This window comes from Rhyacophila brunnea, unplaced genomic scaffold, assembly GCF_057557595.1.
Source record: "Rhyacophila brunnea isolate RB1 unplaced genomic scaffold, BYU_Rbru_1.0 scaffold_17, whole genome shotgun sequence".
NCBI classification, from domain to species: domain Eukaryota; kingdom Metazoa; phylum Arthropoda; class Insecta; order Trichoptera; family Rhyacophilidae; genus Rhyacophila; species Rhyacophila brunnea.
The window spans coordinates 9,210,601-9,232,210 of NW_028232827.1; the positions used below are offsets into that span (position 1 = coordinate 9,210,601).

The window sequence follows — 21,610 nt, forward strand, 5'->3', positions numbered from 1 at the left end:
AGATAAACGAATATTTTTGACTATTATCTACTATGGCTTGGATTAAGCAGGGTTTAATTGAATTTAAAAACAACGAACACTGTGTACATATTGTAGTATTAGTTCAATGAAAACAAATACGTTTGACTAACAAAGTTTACTGTGCACTATTTATGTTGGTTCTTAAAAGCCTGCCTCCACCCTTCGCCACTTATGTCATACATATAACGTTATTGTTTATGCTGCAGGAGAAATCAATCCAATAATTAATTACTCAATAAGACATTATTAATTTAAACATCACTTAGCATCTGATCTTATTGGTATATTACGGAACTGTTTTCTTATTACAACGTTTTTCTTAGATCGTATTCTTATTTGTCCAGTAAAAATCTTGCAATCGATTTTTAACTAACTTCCCGACTAGCTAGACATTTGAAACTTTTAGAATATATCAGAACACGATGCCAATGCATTTTTAATACTTTTAGCCATCTTTAAGTAGAGTTGAATTCATTTTTAGTTAATTCTGTTTTGTATGAAAAGTTATTTCGATACCATTATTGGTTGGTCCTAGCAACTAAATTTTTAAATAATATATACGTGCGTTACTATAAAAATCAATATGAAATGACATTTCATTATTCAGTATTTCTATCAAGTACAATTTTTTTGATCGTTTAAGCTAGTCAAGTCAAGTTTATATGATTCAATAGAAAATTTAAAAACGTTGTAAATAAAAAGTTCTTTTTATCTTGTAATTATTTATATATTAATTCATGTATCTTTCGAATTTTGTCTTGTAAGAGAACATAAAATCTAGCCGTAGAAACGGACACTCTCGAATTGAAAATTATCAAATTTTTGCATGGAAAACCTACACTCGGAAAGGAGTGCTTATTAGAAAAAATAAATATTTTTATCCTAACGAAAGGGGTAATACAATTTAAGTGTACACCGGTCTCCACAGATGGTCCTCTCTTAAAAGTAAATTGATTAGGTTATCTTTCCATTGCAGTGTATTTGCCGAGCTTAGCCTCCCCTCTTTTATTTATTCTAAATAAAAATTCAAGAAGCAGCTGTGCTCCAATTTCAAACACTGCACAAGAGTCTTATACTATTAGGATTATTCCAGTGGCGTTCGAGTGACACTCCAAAATTCTATCAAGGCACCCCAAAATTGTTTTTCGTTTTAATTTCTTATGAAATAAATTACTAGTACTATCGAGTGAAGCTGCGGGGTGGGAAGATTTATTTTTAATTTGAGTTGATATAGAATTTTAATTTTATATTTTTTAATTTGTGACTGGCTTTCACGTTTTAGCATCATCTTAGGTCTCTGGGGTTGGAATAATGTTTACTGATTTACACATTGTGACGATTTTGGTTACCTACTGAATAACTATGGTATCAATCCGATACCATTGAAAAATGAATTATCACAACCTTAATTTGCAGAAGGTATATAATATATAATGTTGTCTAGAGTTATCAATTGATATCGCGCATCCATTCTATACACGAGACTGCTATAGGCCGCTATCGGCAGCTATCAAGGGTAGTTTTTAAATTTTTGTATCGAAGTATTAGCACTTATTGTAACAATTACAATAAGGTAGTTGTAATTGTTACAATAAGTGCCATGCATGGTCCCCACAAGGGGGGGGGGGTGACAGGGCTCTAGCCTGATGGCCCGGACTCAGGAGGGGCCCGGCGAGGCGAGTCTACCAGATAAGTGAGATAAACACAAATCACAATTTTGCTTTAATAGTAAAAAAAGTCCTTCAACAATTTTATTATTTAAAGTTTTGTGGTTGTACGATACAATTTTTAATTGTGTATCAATACTCGACATCACCATAATTCAAATGGACGTATTAAAATATATTATAATAAAGCACTAAACATACACATTAATTTTCCCGCTTACACCATTTGGAAAACGCTACTGTAGAGCATCACACTGCCTTTATCCTTAGCGATAGGTAGGGGGGCTGCCAAATATCCTAGCCTGGGGGCCCGATTCACGATGTGGGGCCCATGGTGCTATGTTTTAACAGCACCTCTCTTGGCTATGTTAAATTTAGAGCAAGGTTGACAGTTTTGACTGTTTAGACGGGTAACTTATTGTAATTGTTAAAATGAGTGCTAATACTTCGATACAAAAAATAAACAACTACCCTCGATAGCTGCCGATATCGGCATATACCAGTCTTGTGTATATAATAGATGCGCTGATATTGGAAATACGTGACGGAAAATGTTGAAATCTAAAGAGACCGTCCACATTGGCAACAAGTTAATAGCAGCCTCATTAAGGGGGGACATGCTCGTCGAAGGTCAAAATTGAGTTTTTATTGTATTTTCAAACCATGATCCTCGACACTCCTTAAACGTTGTAGATAATCTATTTATATAATTTTGAAGCCTTATTATCCTTTATAGTTATTTTAAACATTTGATGACTGCATAAAGTATTTTTGTTACATAAAATAGTATTCTTTTAAACCTCTCGCTCTAATGTTTTAGAATATAGTTATATTTCGGTACATAACTGTGCAGTGGTTTTAAGATTTTTTACATTTATTATTTTTTAAACGCATTTATAAAACCATTAGCATAATTTATTAAGCGATAATTTTTGTAAAATATTCACGATAAAAAATTATTTTGATAATCTCTGTGAACCCAAATTTGACAAGAATTAGGCATTTTATTATTCAAAAAATCGGCAAGATTAACACATTTGAAGATGATTCTAAAGATATTTATTATAAGCTATGTCTTTGAGCATTCAAGTGTGATAAACATCTTATGAATAATGATTGCTTTATAATAATTATTGACCTAAGAATAAGGTAGTGTTTTTTTGAAATACGCCATTCCTTTTGTCATTCCCCAGTGGTTAAGCTACAACATACGGCCGTAGCCATAAATTGACAAACTATAATTGAAGTAGGGAGTAAAATGATATTGACGCGCGTGTTTGAACATGTACCGTTAAAAAAAAAAATTTTAAAAATTGGTTAGGTACATGTTCAAACACGCGCGTTAACATAATTTTACTCCCTACTTTAATTATAGTTTGTCAATTTATGGCTACGGCCGTATGTTGTAGCTTAATCACTAGGGAATGACAAAAGAAATGGCGTATTTCAATAAAACACTACCTTATTCTTAGGTCAATAATTATTATAAAGCAATCATTATTCATAAGATGTTTATTACACTAGAATGGTCAAAGACATAGCTTATAATAAGTATCTTTAGAATCATCTTCAAATGTGTTAATCTTGCCGATTTTTTGTATAATAAAATGCCTAATTCTTGTCAAATTTGGGATCACAGAGATTATCAAAATAATTTTTTATCGTGAATATTTTACAAAAATTATCTCGTAATAAATTATACTAATGGTTTTATAAATGCGTTTAAAAATTAATAAAAGTAAAAAATCTTAACACCACTGCACAGCTATGTACCGAAATATGACTTTATTCTAAAACATTAGAGCGAGAGGTTTAAAAGAATACTATTTTATGTAACAAAAATTCCATATGCAGTCATCAAATGTTTAAAATAACTATAAAGGATAATAAGGCTTCAAAATTATATAAATAGATTATCTACAACGTTTAAGGAGTGTCCAGGATCATGGTTTGAAAATACAATAAAAACTCAATTTTGACCTTCGACGAGCATGTCCCCCCTTAAATTTCGATTAAAATAATTTTTGGTCAAACAAATTTTGATAATTATCGTGAAATTTAATGAGGTTTCCAGAAACTTATTGCCAGTGTGAACACGGCATTGAATACATTTTTTGTACGAATTTTGAGAAATAAATGTGTTTTTGACTGATAATGTGTAAGTTGGGTTGGTTGGTGTTACACTCCCAAATGGGTCCTCATTTGGGGATGTGTGAATCTGGAAAAGCCCTAAACGGTACCAAGCCGACAAATAGTAAGGGTTGATTACGAAAATAAATAATGATAAACCGGCAACGTTGTAATGGTTGGCGGCATAATTTCATATTGGCAACGCCGCATTGGTATCACTTCGTAAGCGGCCGTTTTTTTTTTTGGCGCGACAGAACGCTGCAAACTGCCAAATCGTAAACATATACATTTCGTCCTCCTTAAAAAAATATATATAAAATGTAGTAACCTAGTAGATACTAACGCAAATAAAATTCGTCGTTTCTGACCACGATTCCGGTGTGTTATTTATCCACCTCCAAGTCCCGAACCCAGACGAAAAAAAAAGTCACAGCATCTTTTCATTTTCACTTTCGAAAATCGAGGGAGATGGCATTGACTGGCTTATAAGCAAAAAGTGATTACTTTCACACATGAGTGTGCGGCAAGCTATGTCTTGGATAGTTGCTCCTGAGACATTACTAGGCATGGATTATGACCTACACCACCTTTCATGTCTCGAGACACGTCCAACTAAAAGCGGGTATGGTACAGAGTGATTTGGTTAGACCACATATTCAAATCCTACTGGCTGGGTAAAACCAGGATGAAGTTTTTCAATCAATGTACGTATTTTGAACCAGAGTAGGTATTGAGGGAATAATTGCTGAATCAATCTAATCAGTCTGAAATTAAAAATAAATAAATGATAAGTTAACGAATATTCTTATTTTGAAATATTCAAACAATTCACTTTGGCATCAAAATTTATGCTTTATCGGTGAAATTGTGGGTAGGTACCAGTTATAAAGAAAACAAAAAATTGTCAATAGTAGCTCAATTTTGAAAGCGTTTCAGAGAGCATTAAAAGCCATTAGTTAAAATTTATCGCAATTAAGTATGACGCCTTTGGCATAGTGGTCTATGTGCATGGGCGCGATACCCGAGAGATGCAGGCTCGATTCCTGCTGGGGGGTCTTACTTTTTTCAAAAAGATTTTTTCAATTGGTTATAATATTATATTTTCTCAGAAGTGTTTTCAAAATTATGTAGGTATGTTTAATACAAAAAAGATTGAATAACTTTTTAGTTTCAGAAACTAACAAATACCTATGATATTTTGAAACAATACTAAATTGCCCAGGTGAAGTCATAGATTTTAACAACCGGTTCGTATATTTAGATAGATACCTACACCACTGTCATATGGCATCCCGGTATCGAAGCATATAGTAGGTTTTGTTCTACCCAAAGAAAGAGCATATGAAAAATCCATCTAAATGGAGCACACAGTCATGACTCGTTAGAGAGATTGCTGCTGTGTATTTCAGTAAAAAAAAAAACTCTTGATAATTGCACGATTGTTTCTCATGGATTGATACTTCATATTTTGTTAAGTAGTTTTTACAATTTACAGGTATAGTTTAAATATTATTTGGTATCGAATTAAGAATCTATTTCGTAGTTGGCGACAAGAAACAAATATAATATTTATAATATAATACTATCGACCGAAGGTATTTGATGGAATTTGAATCTAAATTCTAATGGATTTAGGTTTTGTAGTATTCCATCTGAGTCGTTTTTTGCGACCCGGGTTTCGCCTTTCGGCATCTTCAGGCACCATTTGCACTCGCCAAAAGGCAAACACACACTGACAACGGATACAGTTAACTCTAACTTATATAACAAATTATACCTACATATTAAGTAAAGGATCATCAATAAAAATATAACAAACAAATTAGGTATAAATAGTTGAAGTGTTCACCCAACCCAACCTTATCACTAATAATACAGTTGATTAGCATATAAATCGTCAATACCCATTAATAGATAATTAGTAATAATTATAAACAATTACAATACTACACTCAAGAGGTGTAAAATCGTCTATTCTGGGAACAATGGTAACGTATTGAGAATTTAATATCGTTAACTAATCAGAATAATCAGATATATTTATGATATCAGTCTTTAAAAAGTTATTAGTTAAACAATTAATATTCAATAATGTCCTTACATGATACCTTTTTTTGTTTTATAATATTTTTTTCAACATAACAAATCCACAAATAAACATAGTGCCTGAAGATGCCGAAAGGTGAAACCCGGGTCGCAAAAAACGGCTCAATTGGAATAGTGCAAAACTTAAATCTTTTACGAGTCTCGTGGTTGGAGTGAACGAGCAGGGGTGTAGATGGAGAGTCGTCAGGAGGAGAGATAAAAAGTCGAGATTTGGTAGTGGTTGCTCCGATGGATGCAGAAGCGAGTTTTATTTCCAGCGTAAACAGTTGGTACACAAGTGTGTTACAAAAGCGTTACGTTATGCCGGGTCCACACTGGCAACATGTCGCCGTCAATCTCGTTAAATTTTACGATGAGTATGATAATTATCGTAAAATTTAACGAGGTTGCCGGCGACATGTTGCCAGTGTGGACCCGGCATTACAATACTTATGATATTGTCCCGAGGTCCGAACTCGGTGGAATAGGGAGCGACTTACACGAAGCTTACTAATCGGGCCGAGATTATGATAGATACTAATAGGTATTTAGAGTGAGTAACTAATCAACAATTCGCACCGTGAGTGTAAAACCAAGGCATCTGCAAACATTTTGGATATATTAGGGTTTGAAGTCTTCGTTTTCTAGGAGAAATAGAGTTTCTAAAAAATAACCATAATATTTGGTTTATATCTACATTATATTGCATGTTCTTTCAGTTATTTCACTTTTACATTATCAAGTTCACGACTTTTGCAGTTGTTTTGTATTTAATCTCGAAATTGAAAAATTTGCCGATGCCTTGGTTTTACACTCACGGTGCGTACTATGACCTGCGGGTCTATTCTATACAAAATGCGACTATCGACCGCTAACGTGCTAACGTGATAATGTGTTAGTATTTGTTACATACATTTTATATTGAAATATTATAATTGTAATTGCATTGTATTCAGTTAATCAGTCGAAACTGTCTCTCTCTCGCTCTCTCTCTATCGATCATGCTCTAAATTTTAGCACAGGCAGGGGGCATGCCGTTAAAATATATCATTTATTGCAACAATTAATACCGGCTAATTATAATTGTTACAATACGTGTTATTAATTTGATACAAACATACCCTAGTTAGCGGTTTTAGCGGACGAAAGCAGCCTTTTGTATAGAATAGACCCGCTGCTAGCGATAATTTAAATGATTCGCTAATTCTTACACTGTCGAAATAATGGTGAGAAGGCCCGAAGTCATTGACCACTACACATCCACTAGAATTTAAATATAATATTATTGTTAGTGAGAGAGACATAATATTATGTAGAAACAGTAATTAATGATTGTTAGGCGTAATTATTAGGGTATATATTAGAATAATTCACCCCAAAAGAAAGAGTCACGGACAAGGAGAAAATTGAATAACCATACACCGTAGGATTGCCGTAGGAATTATATTTTTATAGAACGGATGATTTTTGGAAACGTACACACACTTACTTAAAATTTCTAGGATATACGATGTCACGAATGTGGTTGTCTTCAAACGAGTGGGAGTTGACTGCTAACTTCTGCGTAGTATTAAAACTTGATAGTGCAATGAAAAGTATAGCATTACCCAGCTCAGTATCCATGAAAGGCATTGCATTTTTGTGATTGGAACGAGTGCAGATTTCGTGAACTATTTATTCCGGGCAGTGATGGTAGCTGACCAGCGACAGGGGATGGCACAATAGGAGATAAACAATTTATTAATTTGAAACGTTTGATTATTTGTGTATAAATCAAATAAATAATTTATATATATGATGACAGTCATGGCCCCCACATCAGGAAGCGGGCCCCCAGACCAGGATGTTTGGAGGCCCCCCCTACCTATCGCTAAGTTGAAGGGCAGTGTGATTTTTTCACATTAGTGTTCCCCAAATGATATTCCTCGAAAACCCAGGATTCATTGAGATTAAATTAAGAGTTTTTCGTATATTTTTAAATGAATCCACTTGATTTATTGAGTTGTCGCCACTCAGTATCATATTATGAAGCACTAATCGCCACCCCCCCTTTGTGGTGGTCAAGTAATATTCGACCTTTCGACATACCTGTTGGATAAATGGCCATTTTTATATTAAGGAAACACACTAAAAATAATTATAATAAAAAAGTCTACATATGAATTATCATTTAACTAATTATATCAACCTTCATATCAAATCAAATTGCATGGCAAATCATGTAAATACTCATTATATTATATAATAGCGCCGTAGGCGACTTTTTTTTACCATTAAAGCAAATTTGTCGTGTATGTACCTATATCTCACTTAACTAGCCACGCCAGGCCCTCCTCAGCCCGGGCCCCCAGCCTAGAGCCCTGTCAGAGCCATGTGTGAGCCATGATGACAGTAGTGTAGTACTTCCAGAAGTAATGCCATCCAATCGTTTAATATTTTAAGAAAATCTTCCTACCAATAAGAACTAATGTTTAAGCTTTAAAATTATCATCGTATCCTGCTTGTATTTGTAAACTAATATAATTCCATGATTAATAAAGGTTAACAACAATTTATAGTTTTATTTGTACATATTAAATTACTTGAAATTATATATCACTGTTTAACGTGTAATAAATTAATAGTAATAATTATATCAAAATATAGATAAGCACCAAAATTAAATCCACTTCTTGAATGATGACTATGTAATACTGCATTACTACATATAACTGTATAGTAAGTAGGTATTTTAATCAGGAATCATAAGCAAAAACAAACACTCACAGTTATATACAGGTTTCCTAGTTATGAATAGTGACATACTATGTTTTATTAGTCACAATATAAAATAAAAAAACAAATACTAAGATTTTAAATATTAAATGATAGTTTATGTAAGTTTAATGATTTTAAAAACAACTATAATATAATTATGTACCATAAATCAAAAGAGTCATCCACATTATTAAACACTTTCTTAAGAAGAGTTGAAGAAACCTAAATGTCTCATTATCTCAAAATGTTACTTACACTAGGTACTTACTTACTACAAAATGAATAGCTGCCTTTTTGCTTATGGGGGCAGTACATGTCTAGTTATATCAAGTATTGTCTGAATATATTATGAATAAATTCGACAATTTATAATATTTGATAATTTATATTATACATTAATACGGCTGGGTTAATTACATTCCGGTACTTGCGGAAACTCCGCATAACACTATATACAAACCGTTCCTGAAATGAACATCTGCCCTGTGACCTGTGGTGGTCGTTGTTATTAGGGATTCCAATCCCGGGATCCCGAACTGTTTTCGATACCTATGAATCCCGGGATTGGTAAACATAATCCCGAAACTTTCGGGATTGACTTTTTTATCAATTTTTATGGAAAATAAAATATAACAGAAAAAATACTTTTAATAACAAATAACTACTTACATTAGAAATAAACTGAGTTTGAATGATGTTTGATTTATTACCCATGTGTAAGTTGCCAATTCATTTTATTTTTTCACATAAATTAATAAAAATGAGAAAGATTGGAAAAAAATAATGCTTCGCACTTTTAACAAAGTAATTCCACCATCATCTCGTACGTTTTACGGAAGTTTCATATTTGGCTGACTTATTAGATTTATGAAGCGGAGAGGCCATACACCATGATTTGATTTACTATATTAAATCTCGCTAACCCATTCATTGAGTCTTTACTATCAGAAACAGCAATCTCGTATAATATAAACACAAAATTTTATAAATGAAAATCGTTAAGATTTATTTTTGACCGATTTTATCAATGTTATTATTAATTTGTATACTTATATAAAAAAATTATATTAACTATGGGAAAAAATGCCAATCCCGGGATCAAAATTTTGGCTCGGGATTGGATTCCCTAGTTGTTATCATATGCTAAGACTTTACAAATTAGCGTTTTCTAGAAGCGTTTTCCTAAACGCCGCAAGACATGTATTTACATATATTTAGATGAGATACGTTTATACTTGACGTCCGGTTCGAGACTCATGCGTATTCAGACGTGTCTGCGCCACCGTGTGGCGCTTCAAAAGAAGTCAAGTTTGTATAGGCTCTCGCAATTAGATCCCACGATAAGCGAGCGGTGACTTATCCGCTTATTAAGTCGTGGGTCTCGAGATTGAACCCCAGATCTGTCAAATTCACATTTGGTTTTTCAATATGTGTTCTGAGCCAAAGCATGCATTTAATGAGTTGAGAAAGTGGCTAACATTCATATCTCGTAAAAAAATGTGTTAAGAAACTTCTTCATGAGAAGGCCAAGTTCCACATCGAATTGTAGAGCCAATATAAAAACTTTAAAGTAAATGCCAAAACTCCAACAAAAAATAAAATATCATTTAAAATCGGATGTTTATTTTCAAATAAATCACGAGAAAATGCAATTGGATAGTGATGTCCGTTAAAAATATTCATTCGCGCGTTTGTTTTTATCAAAGACACACTAAATTTAAATTTGATAGTGTCAAATATTTAAAAAATATAAACTGTTATTATAGATACTTTACGTTGCTGTTTATCTATAAGGATATAGGAGTTTGTTTTAGATACATATATCTTATAACATTACTAAGTGAGATAGTTTATCAATTTAATAATTTTTACTTTTTTATATGTATAATTGTATACTCCCTCTCTAAAACGAGGAAATAATGAGAGTCGGAGATATAAGGATAGATAATGCAAAATTTAATTTCATTTAATCGACTCACTTAATTGGGAAGTCAATGAGATTCTAAGCAGTATTGATCGTGGATATAAATTGGGTGGGAAACTACTTAAGCTATTCCACATGCCATTGGCTGTGAGAGAGGGAAACAGCTCTTACAAATAGGCCTAATAAATGTCGTGTCCGGAAACTTGTACATATGCAGTTCGCCGTATTACACTTCACCGTGAAATGTTGTATCGGAAATATATGGCTGTATTTTAAAGCCCGTCCGTACTGACATAAAATTCATGTGTAAATAAAACACGGTTATTATCGATTTACACTTTACAGGAAGCCAGCACCAAACAAATTTTAAAAATAGCCGATATACTGGATTATTTGTTAGGTTAGGTTCGGTAAGGTTAGGTTAGGTTTTCATTCTTGAATTCATGAGTTTTGCCAAAATCAGCCATTCAAAAAATTGAATTAATTTAATAAAATTGGAGACCGTATAGTATACGGTAATCTCTTTCCGATAAGAAAGCTCACGGTGAACTGTGCCACGGTGAAATGTTTTACGTACAATTAACATGTAACCAGTAATTAATTTAGGTATGATGGAAGACACCGGGCTGCCGTATATATATATATATATATATTAGATATAATTATACAATATACCTACACATGCCGGGCTATACAATGGAAAATCACTTTTATACATTTTCACCATTTTTCCGGTACATATATGTATGTAATTTTATGACTGTTATTAATATATATATTTTTCTATTTCCAACAGATGGCGAACCAATCAAGTTACCTGAAAACCTGGAAACATTACCCAAGGCAGAGAACTTCCCTATTCAGCGACACAGGTGGAACACGAATGAGGTTAGTCCTTGATATTTAAAAAAATATATATTATGATAAAATTTTGTAAAAAAAAAATAGAATAAGGGTTCAACTTATTCCGCGATCTGCCTGGTTATTAGGTGGTGTGAATACTTGTCGAGGCGTGTAAAAAATAAATTGAAAACTTACGCAAAGTTTTTTTCTATATTATGTATATTTTAGTTTTCGACAAAAATATTTATATAATATAATAGTTTCATATACATACACTCTGTTATGGATCTAGGCTGCTCCCAGAGGAGGTTTGATAATGTTTTTCACGAGGAATGGTGGATAGATATTTTCTCAACATAACAAGTCCATCTTCTGGATTCGAAGAAACATTTAAAACCAAGGCCTGAACAAAAACGATGCATAAGTGCGAGTGAGAAAGTATTTGGCACCCTTATAATCTCTGCGACACGCGCTAGAGTAAGATACAAGGTTTACAGATGTGTGAGATGATTTGCTGTGGTGTCACCGTCAAATCTTAGTTTGTTCCATAGCTAAACGTCGATAATCTGCGAGCGCGTGTTGCTAAAATTGATATTTTTTTGTGTTAAACATAAAGTCGGTAGTAAACATTTTTAGTTAATTAAGTAGAAAATATGGTTCTGTGTGTTGTATTAAAATACCGTACTGATAAGCAAAAAGATGGTATTACGTTTCATAGGTAAGTTGATACATGTTCGTGATAATTTATTTGTATATTATTGTATATTTTAATATTAGTGACCTAGTGTTTCTTTAAAATAACTTAAATTATGGATATCTTTACCTAATGGTTGCATTTTGACCGCTTAAAAATACTATATGACGTATAAAAATAGAAAATTATATTTTATTTCTGAGCGTCTAGTGCGAGCACTAGCGAAATGGTCTATGGTCTCAAACATTTGTGTACGAATGCGTTCGCTCGCCCCACAAACCAAACGCACGGCACGCAGCTTCATTTAGCAATGCAATGGGTGGCGTCTAGATGTATCTATAGTCTAAGTTTAAAACTGTAATTTCAGTGTAAACCGTGGATAATAGGCATTGAGATAATATTATATTAATCACAAGAAAATGCGCATCACATTGCAAATACAGAACCAACGCAGAATGTTCAAATTTATCCAAAATTACGAGATAATTAGAAACTTCGATAGAAAGTTTTACCGATTATATATTACCATAAATATTGTTAAGTTAAGTATAAATTATATTAAAAGTATTACGTGTGTGATAGGGTCTCGTATCCCCTTTGCTCCTTGCTGAACTTGCCGCTAGAAGGTTGTGTGGAACATCGGGTTCACCACTATGGTTTTCAGGTATGGTGTGTGAAGAAGTCGAGATTTGGTGGTTGCTCCGATGCATGGAGGAGCGAGTTTTATTTGCAGCGTAAATAGTCCTTACAAGAGTATGTTACAGTAGTTATGTTACAATACTTATGATACTGTACCGAGATCCGAGTCTCGGTAGAATGAGATGTTGTGCGAAGCAATACAGAGACTGAGATACTAACAGACCGGGACTTATATTCTAGTGACATGGCCAATGAATTATGATACGCTATTTATTGACGTACTCACAATCGAACTAATATCTTGAAAAGAATATTTAGGAAATAATTATTATAATTGAGTCAGCTACTATATGGAGTTTGCGTCATCGGATATATGGAACTATGTGGAATATGGATATTGCGGAAATTATCATTGCAGTCAGCTAATTACTGAGTTTGCCATAATTAGACACTACGGGAAATGGATATTAAGGAATTTATCTCCGGTCAATATGCTGACACGGATTGAGTTGTTTATCCCCCCAAACTTGTGTTGACAAAAGAATAGTTTTCTAGTCATGAGTAATGATCCGTCTGATACCTGCTACTCTCAGGTAAGCGACGACAATATTAGCCTCCTCTCACTTTCCCTATCACCTAAAATCGTGTGACCTTCTCAGAGTTTTGGCACGCTAACATTCGACTGAGCTGTTGTTTGGTTATAATAATTAACAATTGTACAACAACATAATAATATTACTAAATTTAAGCTAAGTTCTAGTTATAAGACCACCAGAAGTCAGTTCCGGCCTAAGCCCCGAAGAGGAATCAATTCAGTGGACGTTAGTTCAAATACCGTTAACATTTTGTACACGTAATCACATACGATTATTACTGAGCCATAGCGTATTACCGGTTTTGAAAATGTTTCGTATTGAACTTACGTAGTTCTTGATAAACTTGAAGATTTTAGGCACCTAAAGAGAATATTAGTGTACCTTTTAGTACTTCTGATAATTATTTTGCAATATCACTTCACTAGGTATAATATTATTCTAATATCTTTGAAGGTAGTTGGTGGACTAAATTTTGAAATTGTTTTCAGACGAATTTAATAAAATATTTAAATGCAAATCATGTTTTTCATATTGCTTTGTTGTTCAAAAGACGAAATGGTGATCAAAGGAGAATTAATTAAAGAAAACAAGTATTTATTTTTGATTGATGATAAAACGGTAAACATTTATACAATAAGTTTCTAAATTAAAATACTTTCGCATTGAAACAAGAGAGTGAAAAAGAATGTCTATAAGCTTGCCGGAAAAGTCGAAGTTTCCACAAATAATAATTTTAATTATAAATCGGACCCGAGGAGGCACCACATTCAGTGGCGGCGAACGTTTCCTTGGACGGAGAGGGGGAGTAATTGCTAAATACGGGACGCCCGAAAGCCAAACTAATTTCATTCAGTAGCGTACTTTGTAAAAGTTTTAGCGCGTGGCTTCGGGACAAAGAATCTTTCAGCTCTCGTGCCTCTTTTGACTTGTACAATACTAAGCTTCTACTTGTATATCCCCGTCAAGTGACAACTTTATCAATTTGGGCCAACACATACAAATATTTACGAAATTATTTCTGGTACAGCCATTTGTGTATATTGTTATTACACATTATTTACCACTATAACTGCTTACTAGTCGCGAAATTGCCCATAATATCAGCGGCAGTTTTCCATGAAGCAAATAAAGTAGCCGCTTCGTCAAAAGTACCAAAATCTTATATTACATATTTTTCACAAATTAATCAAACAATTAAAAAAAAATCGGTGCATGTAGGCACTTATGTATGCGCGTTAGAAGTTATAATTATTTGGCGTAACAAAAACAAAACTTGTGATAACCTAGATTCTTCGACTAGCTCTTAATTATCTTGTTAAATTACACACTCAAGAAAAATGGCCGCTTATTGGAGCGCCGTTGGTTTTTTTCTATACACTTTAACTTATATTACTAATTTATATATTTATTTCTCGTTGTTTTTATTTTTAAAGTATTATCTGTCACTCTAACGTTTAATCGTTTGTTTACGTAAGGAATTGCAAATGGCCGACAATAATAAATTCGTTGCCTAGGCAACGGAAAAATTCTACTGTCAAACTTGCGTTTGTATACAGCGGACTGATTCGCAGCTAACTTCATACTGTCGCGCACTTTTGTAACGGTGCGCGCGCGCAGCTCTCAATTTCAGTATCTACCAAACGCCCCAAAAGAAGTATAACTTCAAAAAATATGGCATCATACCTAATTATTGATATATTTTGAACACCCATTAATGGTGGTTTATCGCGCAGGAATATTTTTGTAAGTGGACCTCTAATTCTGTCTCAAAAAGGCTCTCAACGTACTTAGACCGCCACTGCACAATACGCCATCGACGCAACATAACAGATGTGTGAACTTAGGTACTCTCCAACAAGAAGATTTAAGCAAAAGCCGGAAGGCGCTGGTGTCGACTAAATGGAAGGAGCTTGTTGGTTTATAATGGAATCGCGGTTAAAAATGGGAGGAGCTTGTTAGTTCACATTTTTAACACGTAGCCAAGAAGATGTTGTTCGAGTATAGTAATAGTTATTTATGGTTCAATTTTCATTTTTTTTAAACATATTGTGGACATTACAAATTATAAGTTTAAGACGTTCACAACATGACATTTAGAAACAAAGATATATAAATATAACAGTATTACATAAAAAAGAGATATATCAGTAGATGAATTAGATAGGTACAAGGAAGTACACCGGATGAGTTAAGCAGACCCTATTTTAAGAATTTATAAAACAACATCCACTTAAACTCATTCTCACGTAGGTGGAATATATCAACACCCGAAGCAATTTCGTTGAACATAGTTATCACTCTCCCAATTGGCATTACCAGTGGCAGGTTGGTTCTGCACCTTGGGAGAATAAACAACTGATGGTCTCTATTTCAAAGATAGTTATCAGGGACACACAGGTCAACACTGCCCAGAATGGTTCTCATTTATACCTTGTATAAGTCGAAAAAAATACGTAGCTAAATAAAGATTTCTTCTAAATTGCAGACTGCAGTATGTAAGCATGCCTAAGAGAAAGTCAGTTGGATAAAGCCACGGATAGTATCCATACAACCTCAAGTAAAGGAGTCTCAAGAATTTCTTCTGTGCCCTCTCCACCATAAGGCCATACATCAACTGGTGCGGTGCCCAAACAATAGACCCACTCTCAAGTCTGCTTCGAACTAAAGAATTAAATAAAAGTTTTAATACCGTAACATCTGAAAAGACCCGGGAAGTACGCATGACGAAGCCCAACATTTTAAGCGCTTTGTTACAAATGGTAACTATATGGCTAATAAATGTCAGCTTACTCTCAAACGTAATGCCAAGATCCCTTACAGATGATATTCGTGACAGAACTCTGCCATGCATCGAGTATTGGAAAAACAACACTTTTGAGGCTCTGGTAAACGATAAAAGATTGCATTTATCAATATTGAATTCTAGTTTGTTACGCCTGCCCCAATTTAATATATTATCTATATCAAGTTGGAGCTGACGACAATCGTCCAAGGTGACAACTTCCAAAAAGAGTTTCAAGTCATCAGCGAACAACAAAAACATAGCATTTTTTATTACCAATGCTATGACATTTATAAAAATCGTGAACTGTGAATGGTGTTTGCTTTCGTGCTTCCACGACTCTTCACTGCAAATATTTGTTTTTAGAGCGCAAGCATAGTGTTTTTTTTTTAATTTTACTAAATATTTTCCATCAAAACGATTGTAAAAAATGACACAAAAAATGTGTTGATTCGACTACGTAATAAAGACATCATAAAATATTGCTGTCATATTTAAATTAATAATGTCTCAGCTATTTAATTCGTTAATAAATCAAAAAATAAAATTGCCATATAAATAATTAAATATTAAAGAGACATAGTCAAAACATACGATTATTACTTTTATTTCTTCAAATTTTCGACGAAAACTTTTGCTATATCGTTTGAAATGAGTGGATTTTTATAAGCCTCCGACCTTTGATTTAATAACTAAACGAAAATTCGAAAAAATATATCGCTATCAAGTTTTATATTCTATCTTTGCTATGGGTATAAGGGTTTTGAAGTCTTGTAATTTTTGGCGGTGCATTAAAGCACATATACAGCTAAAACGGTATTGCATATTTTTATTCTTCTTCGCGAGCCAATTATTTGTAGGCCGGCAGTCATCTGGGCTATATACATCCAGGTGCCGAAAATTGGCTGGTAGAGTGAAAGTAGTGGTAAATGTGAATTCTGCCATTCTTCGTGGCGTTGGCTTATGTCTCTGATAATTATTACCTTAGGAATCGAGGGCATCCGTTGCTTGTTCTCCCAAGATGCAAAACTAACCTGCCATTAGTAATGCCAATTGGGAGGGCAATAACCATGTTTAATGAAATCGCTTCGGATATTGATATATTCCACTTACGTGAGGGTGAATTTAGGTGGACGTTGTTTTATAAGTTTTTAAGATAGGGTCTATCAAAGTTCTTCCATCTACTTTAATTTTTGTTATTTTATTTCTTTTCTTATTTAATTTCTAATTTTATTACTTATTGTATTATTTCTTTGTATTTTTATTTTTAAAAATTATTAACACTTATTTTATGTCATGTTTGGAACGCTTTGAAATTATAATTTGTTATGTTCATTATAAATGTAAAATATTTAAATTTGATTTGATTTGATAAATCTTTTTTAACAAAAAACGAAAATACACCCAGAAGGTTATGCTTACTAAATTAAGGTAACATACCTACCTGATAAAAACAATATTATGATTATGTATAATTTTAGAATGCATCGGTGGCATTGACAACCCATATATTGCATGAGCCATGAAATCCTTCCCCTTCCACGCCTGCGGTTTGCCAGGTTTGTATTTTTCGTGCTTCACATTAACAAGGCCTGTTTATTAATAATGCTTCCATTCCCTTTTATAAGCTCCAGAGGATTTAAGTCAATTCCAAGATAATAATAATATGTTGAACGTTAAAAATGCTGCAAAAATAAATTAATTTTCTCTTTATATATACATTCAACCAAAATCTACATGTTGCCATTTCGCAAAGTCAAATTTGATTAGCGTTTTTAAGATATTTACATAACCAGTTATTAATATGTGCGGAACTCACAATTCCTGCACATCCCGCATTTCATATATTGTAGAAAAGAAAATCTTATTGGGAAGACTATAATAATTATGATATGTATGAGTGGGTAACAAATATTTAGTTCGATTACTTATTTAAATGTGACAAAGAACATTGTTAAGAAACCAGGGGGAAAATAGAAATAAACCAGAGCTTTTAGACATCCTAAGGCTTGGTTCTAGGATCAGTTCCAGAATTCTGTACATTAAAATAAAAAGAAACGGAAGTTTGCTTCCGGGATTCGGTTAGTCATAGAGAGGTATCTAATTATTTTCCAAACTCAAGAATATACTACTAGGTATGTTTTTATTGAAGTTATACTTCTTTAGGCGCGTTTAGAAAGTCAGATCAGAGTGTATTTTTGGCGTGTGACATGTAACACACAAAAATAAACGCACTCGATTGAATTCGAACCACCGATTGTTCGGTTATCAGCCGAACGCGCTACCATTACGCCACGGTATGGTACTCCAATCGTGACGATTATACAGTATACTATTATAGTTTATAATTGTTCCGTTGCCTAGGCAGCGACTTTATTATTGTCGGCCATTTGCAATTCCTTACGAAACAAACTATTAAACGTCATAGTGGCAGTTGTTACTCTAAAAATAAAAACAACGATAAATAGTTATCGATATAATTTAGTAATATAAGTTAAAGTGTAAAGAAATAGTGAAATTTAACAAGATAATTAAGAGCTAGTCGATGAATCTAGGTTATCACAAGTTTTGTTTTTGTTTTGTTACGCCAAAGAAGTATAACTTCTAACGCGCGTACATAAGTACACACACCGATTTTTTTTCGAGTGGTGATATATTCCATAGTATGCGAAAGTCTTGGTCGCTCAAAGGATGGCGAAATTTAAATGTGGTCACGATCCCCAGCCATGAGTGCACGACCAAGAAGAGAGATGCTTCCAAAGGCATAGCATATGAGTACAATTTTAGTACGGCAGTTCTGATTAAAAATTCTCATCAAATTTTTCTCATGTGATTATTATCATAAATTTAATACAGTGGTTTTTCTTAAAAAAAACCACGGCCATAGTGGTAAGTGCATTCTTGAAATACTAGCATTCTATGTCGCCATTTTGTAATGTTACAAAAGATTAAGGTATTCTTAGCAATTTAACCACGGACTCAACATGGCGGCGGAGTGATGAATGCCGCACGACCCGCCAGGAGTCGCTTGCATCGTGTTTTGGACTGAGCGACCTCTTTTGCGGTGACTCTGCCAAACGTTTTACGTCAAAGAGGCTTCTTTTAGCAAAGACATTGTCAATGTGACCCCCTGTATTCCAGCGTTTAATAAAATTATGTTCAGAATACAACAAACACCCAAACGGTTAGCCGTGAGACGTATAATGAATGACCAATCACAAATTTCGTTATCAAGACGACTGTAATTAAAACTTTCAAATTAAATAAAAAAAAAACATCAGAGCGCCGTATAGGTGCAAGTTAAGTACAGATTTTGAAAATAAAATCATATTAAAATTATCTCTCAGGCCCGATTCACACTTTGACGTAATATAAAATAGCCACATAGTTTTGCAACGCAAAACGAAATTATGATACGATTCCCGCTAGTTTTGGTGCTCGCGATGGCCCGGCGGTAACGTCACGGCTTATAAAATCATGTATTCTTGGTTTGGTAAATTCCCATGTCGTTTTTCATCGTGTGTTTGAATCCGCGAACTTGACAAGTTGAACAAGTGGCTAACGTCCATTCCTCGTAAAAAATCTGCCAAATAACCTCGGAAGCGGCTCAGATTGTAAAGCCTTCAATTTCTTATTCGGCACATGTGATGTACTTACTATGGACGTAGAGTGATTTTTACTAACATAGTTTTAAGATGTCTTTTTATTCCACATGTAAGTTAATAAGTGTACGGTATATTATGTGTCTTATAATATAAAATGAATTCGAGGTAAACATTCAGCTTTTCGTGATAATGTTTTGTTTCCAGTTTGGTTAAGCCCAGTCGATATCCTAGTTGCTTGGGAATATAATATACTTTCCCCGAGGCATTTTCACGTAAGGAAAAACAGTTTGTTTTTTTATGTTATATAAAATGATGTATTTGTTAGCCTTTTAGCTCTGACAAGAGGTGACGACGGTGTTTTTGGGATTCCGCAAAAATATTGCTTCTGACTGGGAAGATTATTTTATTGAAGGTGAAATGTTGCTATATGAAATGTGTGTTTATTTCGGCTTTTTATTTTACCAACTTAATAAAAAACGCGTGGAATATTTTTCATTACAGTTTGCGGTGTTGCCGCATATAATAAAAATACCAAGAAAATATTATTTATAATATATAAAAGTTAAAATGTAATTAGGTTTAATTTAATAAGTTGTTTGATTGATTCACTCTTTTTACTTGGTTCCAACAGACATCTCATGAAAAATTCAAAGTTTGTTTATATATACCTTTCCTGCCAATTCCAATTATGAATTTTCACGACAGATCAAGATAAAGTTTGCATATTTTGGATTGGATATTAAGTAATTTGATGTTCTTTTGTTTGAATTATCTGTCAGAATTATTTTCATTTTGACATGTTGTAGGTATGCCTAGATTCAGATATTTTAATATTGAAGACTTACTACTAGTTAATTATTATTATTGTTTTGAAGTAAGATAAATGTATATTGATTAACGTAGTGACCTCGTGAGAAGCCGGGTTCAGTGGCTAGTTATTTATATTTAAAAAACTATGTTCAAAATTACTTATAGGTAACTAGTTTTATTCCGTTGTTATTTTATAGAAATTGAGGATCCGATAATCCCAGAGGTATACGTAAAATGATATACGAGTTAGGTGTAGTTTTACTATAATCGCATTCTTACTGCATCCAGTTATGTTCCTGCATCAGAGCGTAGTTGCACAGGATTGCGCCTCTGTTTTTCGAACCATCGCTACATTTTGCGCCTCCCGCTTTTGTAGAACTGGTGTAGGGTGATAATAATATGTAAGGTTGGTTATGGTAACGGAATACGTGTACGGAAGTTTGTGCGTACGGGTGCAAAGTATCGCACTCTCTGGCGGCATTCAGAACACACAATGTCATGTCGAAATCATGTGAAGAACTCTTCATAATTACGACAGTCATTGAAGGCTGACGTATAAACTCACTAACTACAGTGTTTATGTCGCGGTTTGAATGCCGGGTTGGGCTTAGTCAGTCGTTCAAAGTATGGTCATATTAATTTCAGCAAGTGGCTAACATCCTTCCTGTAAAAATAGGTAAGAAATCTTTTCGTGAGGCGCCCAAAATCTATATCGTATTGTAGTAATTAAAAAAAGATTAAATCTGCTCTCAACAAAAAATTGTAATTTAAATCAGTAAAATGATAAAGGTTTTGTATGACAGGAGGTGCGAGATGTGTCGATGGACCGAGAGAAATGGAGTGACCTTTTGCTTACCCTATGCTACGATGCTGGAGCTTAACAAGGCGCAGTTATAGTAAAACTCAGAAGCAATTGAATCTATAATTCATTTTCATATTCTTCCGATGGTGCTACATCTTAACCAGAGCGTTGGTCTCCTCCGCCGTTTTTTCCAGCTGACGCGATCCTCTGCGCCTCCTCTTCAGTCATCAACGTTGAAAATGACTCTTGCATCCC

The 21,610-nt window shown here is 33.7% G+C and overlaps 1 protein-coding gene across 1 annotated transcript in view; it reads left to right on the forward strand.

The window, feature by feature from the left end:
- Camta (Calmodulin-binding transcription activator) overlaps positions 1 to 21,610 on the forward strand; it is a 604,660-nt gene that overhangs the window by 44,764 nt on the left and 538,286 nt on the right. The window contains exon 3 of the mRNA XM_085944160.1: positions 11,381 to 11,472. Within this exon, the coding sequence (XP_085800286.1) occupies positions 11,381 to 11,472 (92 nt within the window). The remainder of the gene's footprint in view (positions 1 to 11,380; positions 11,473 to 21,610) is intronic.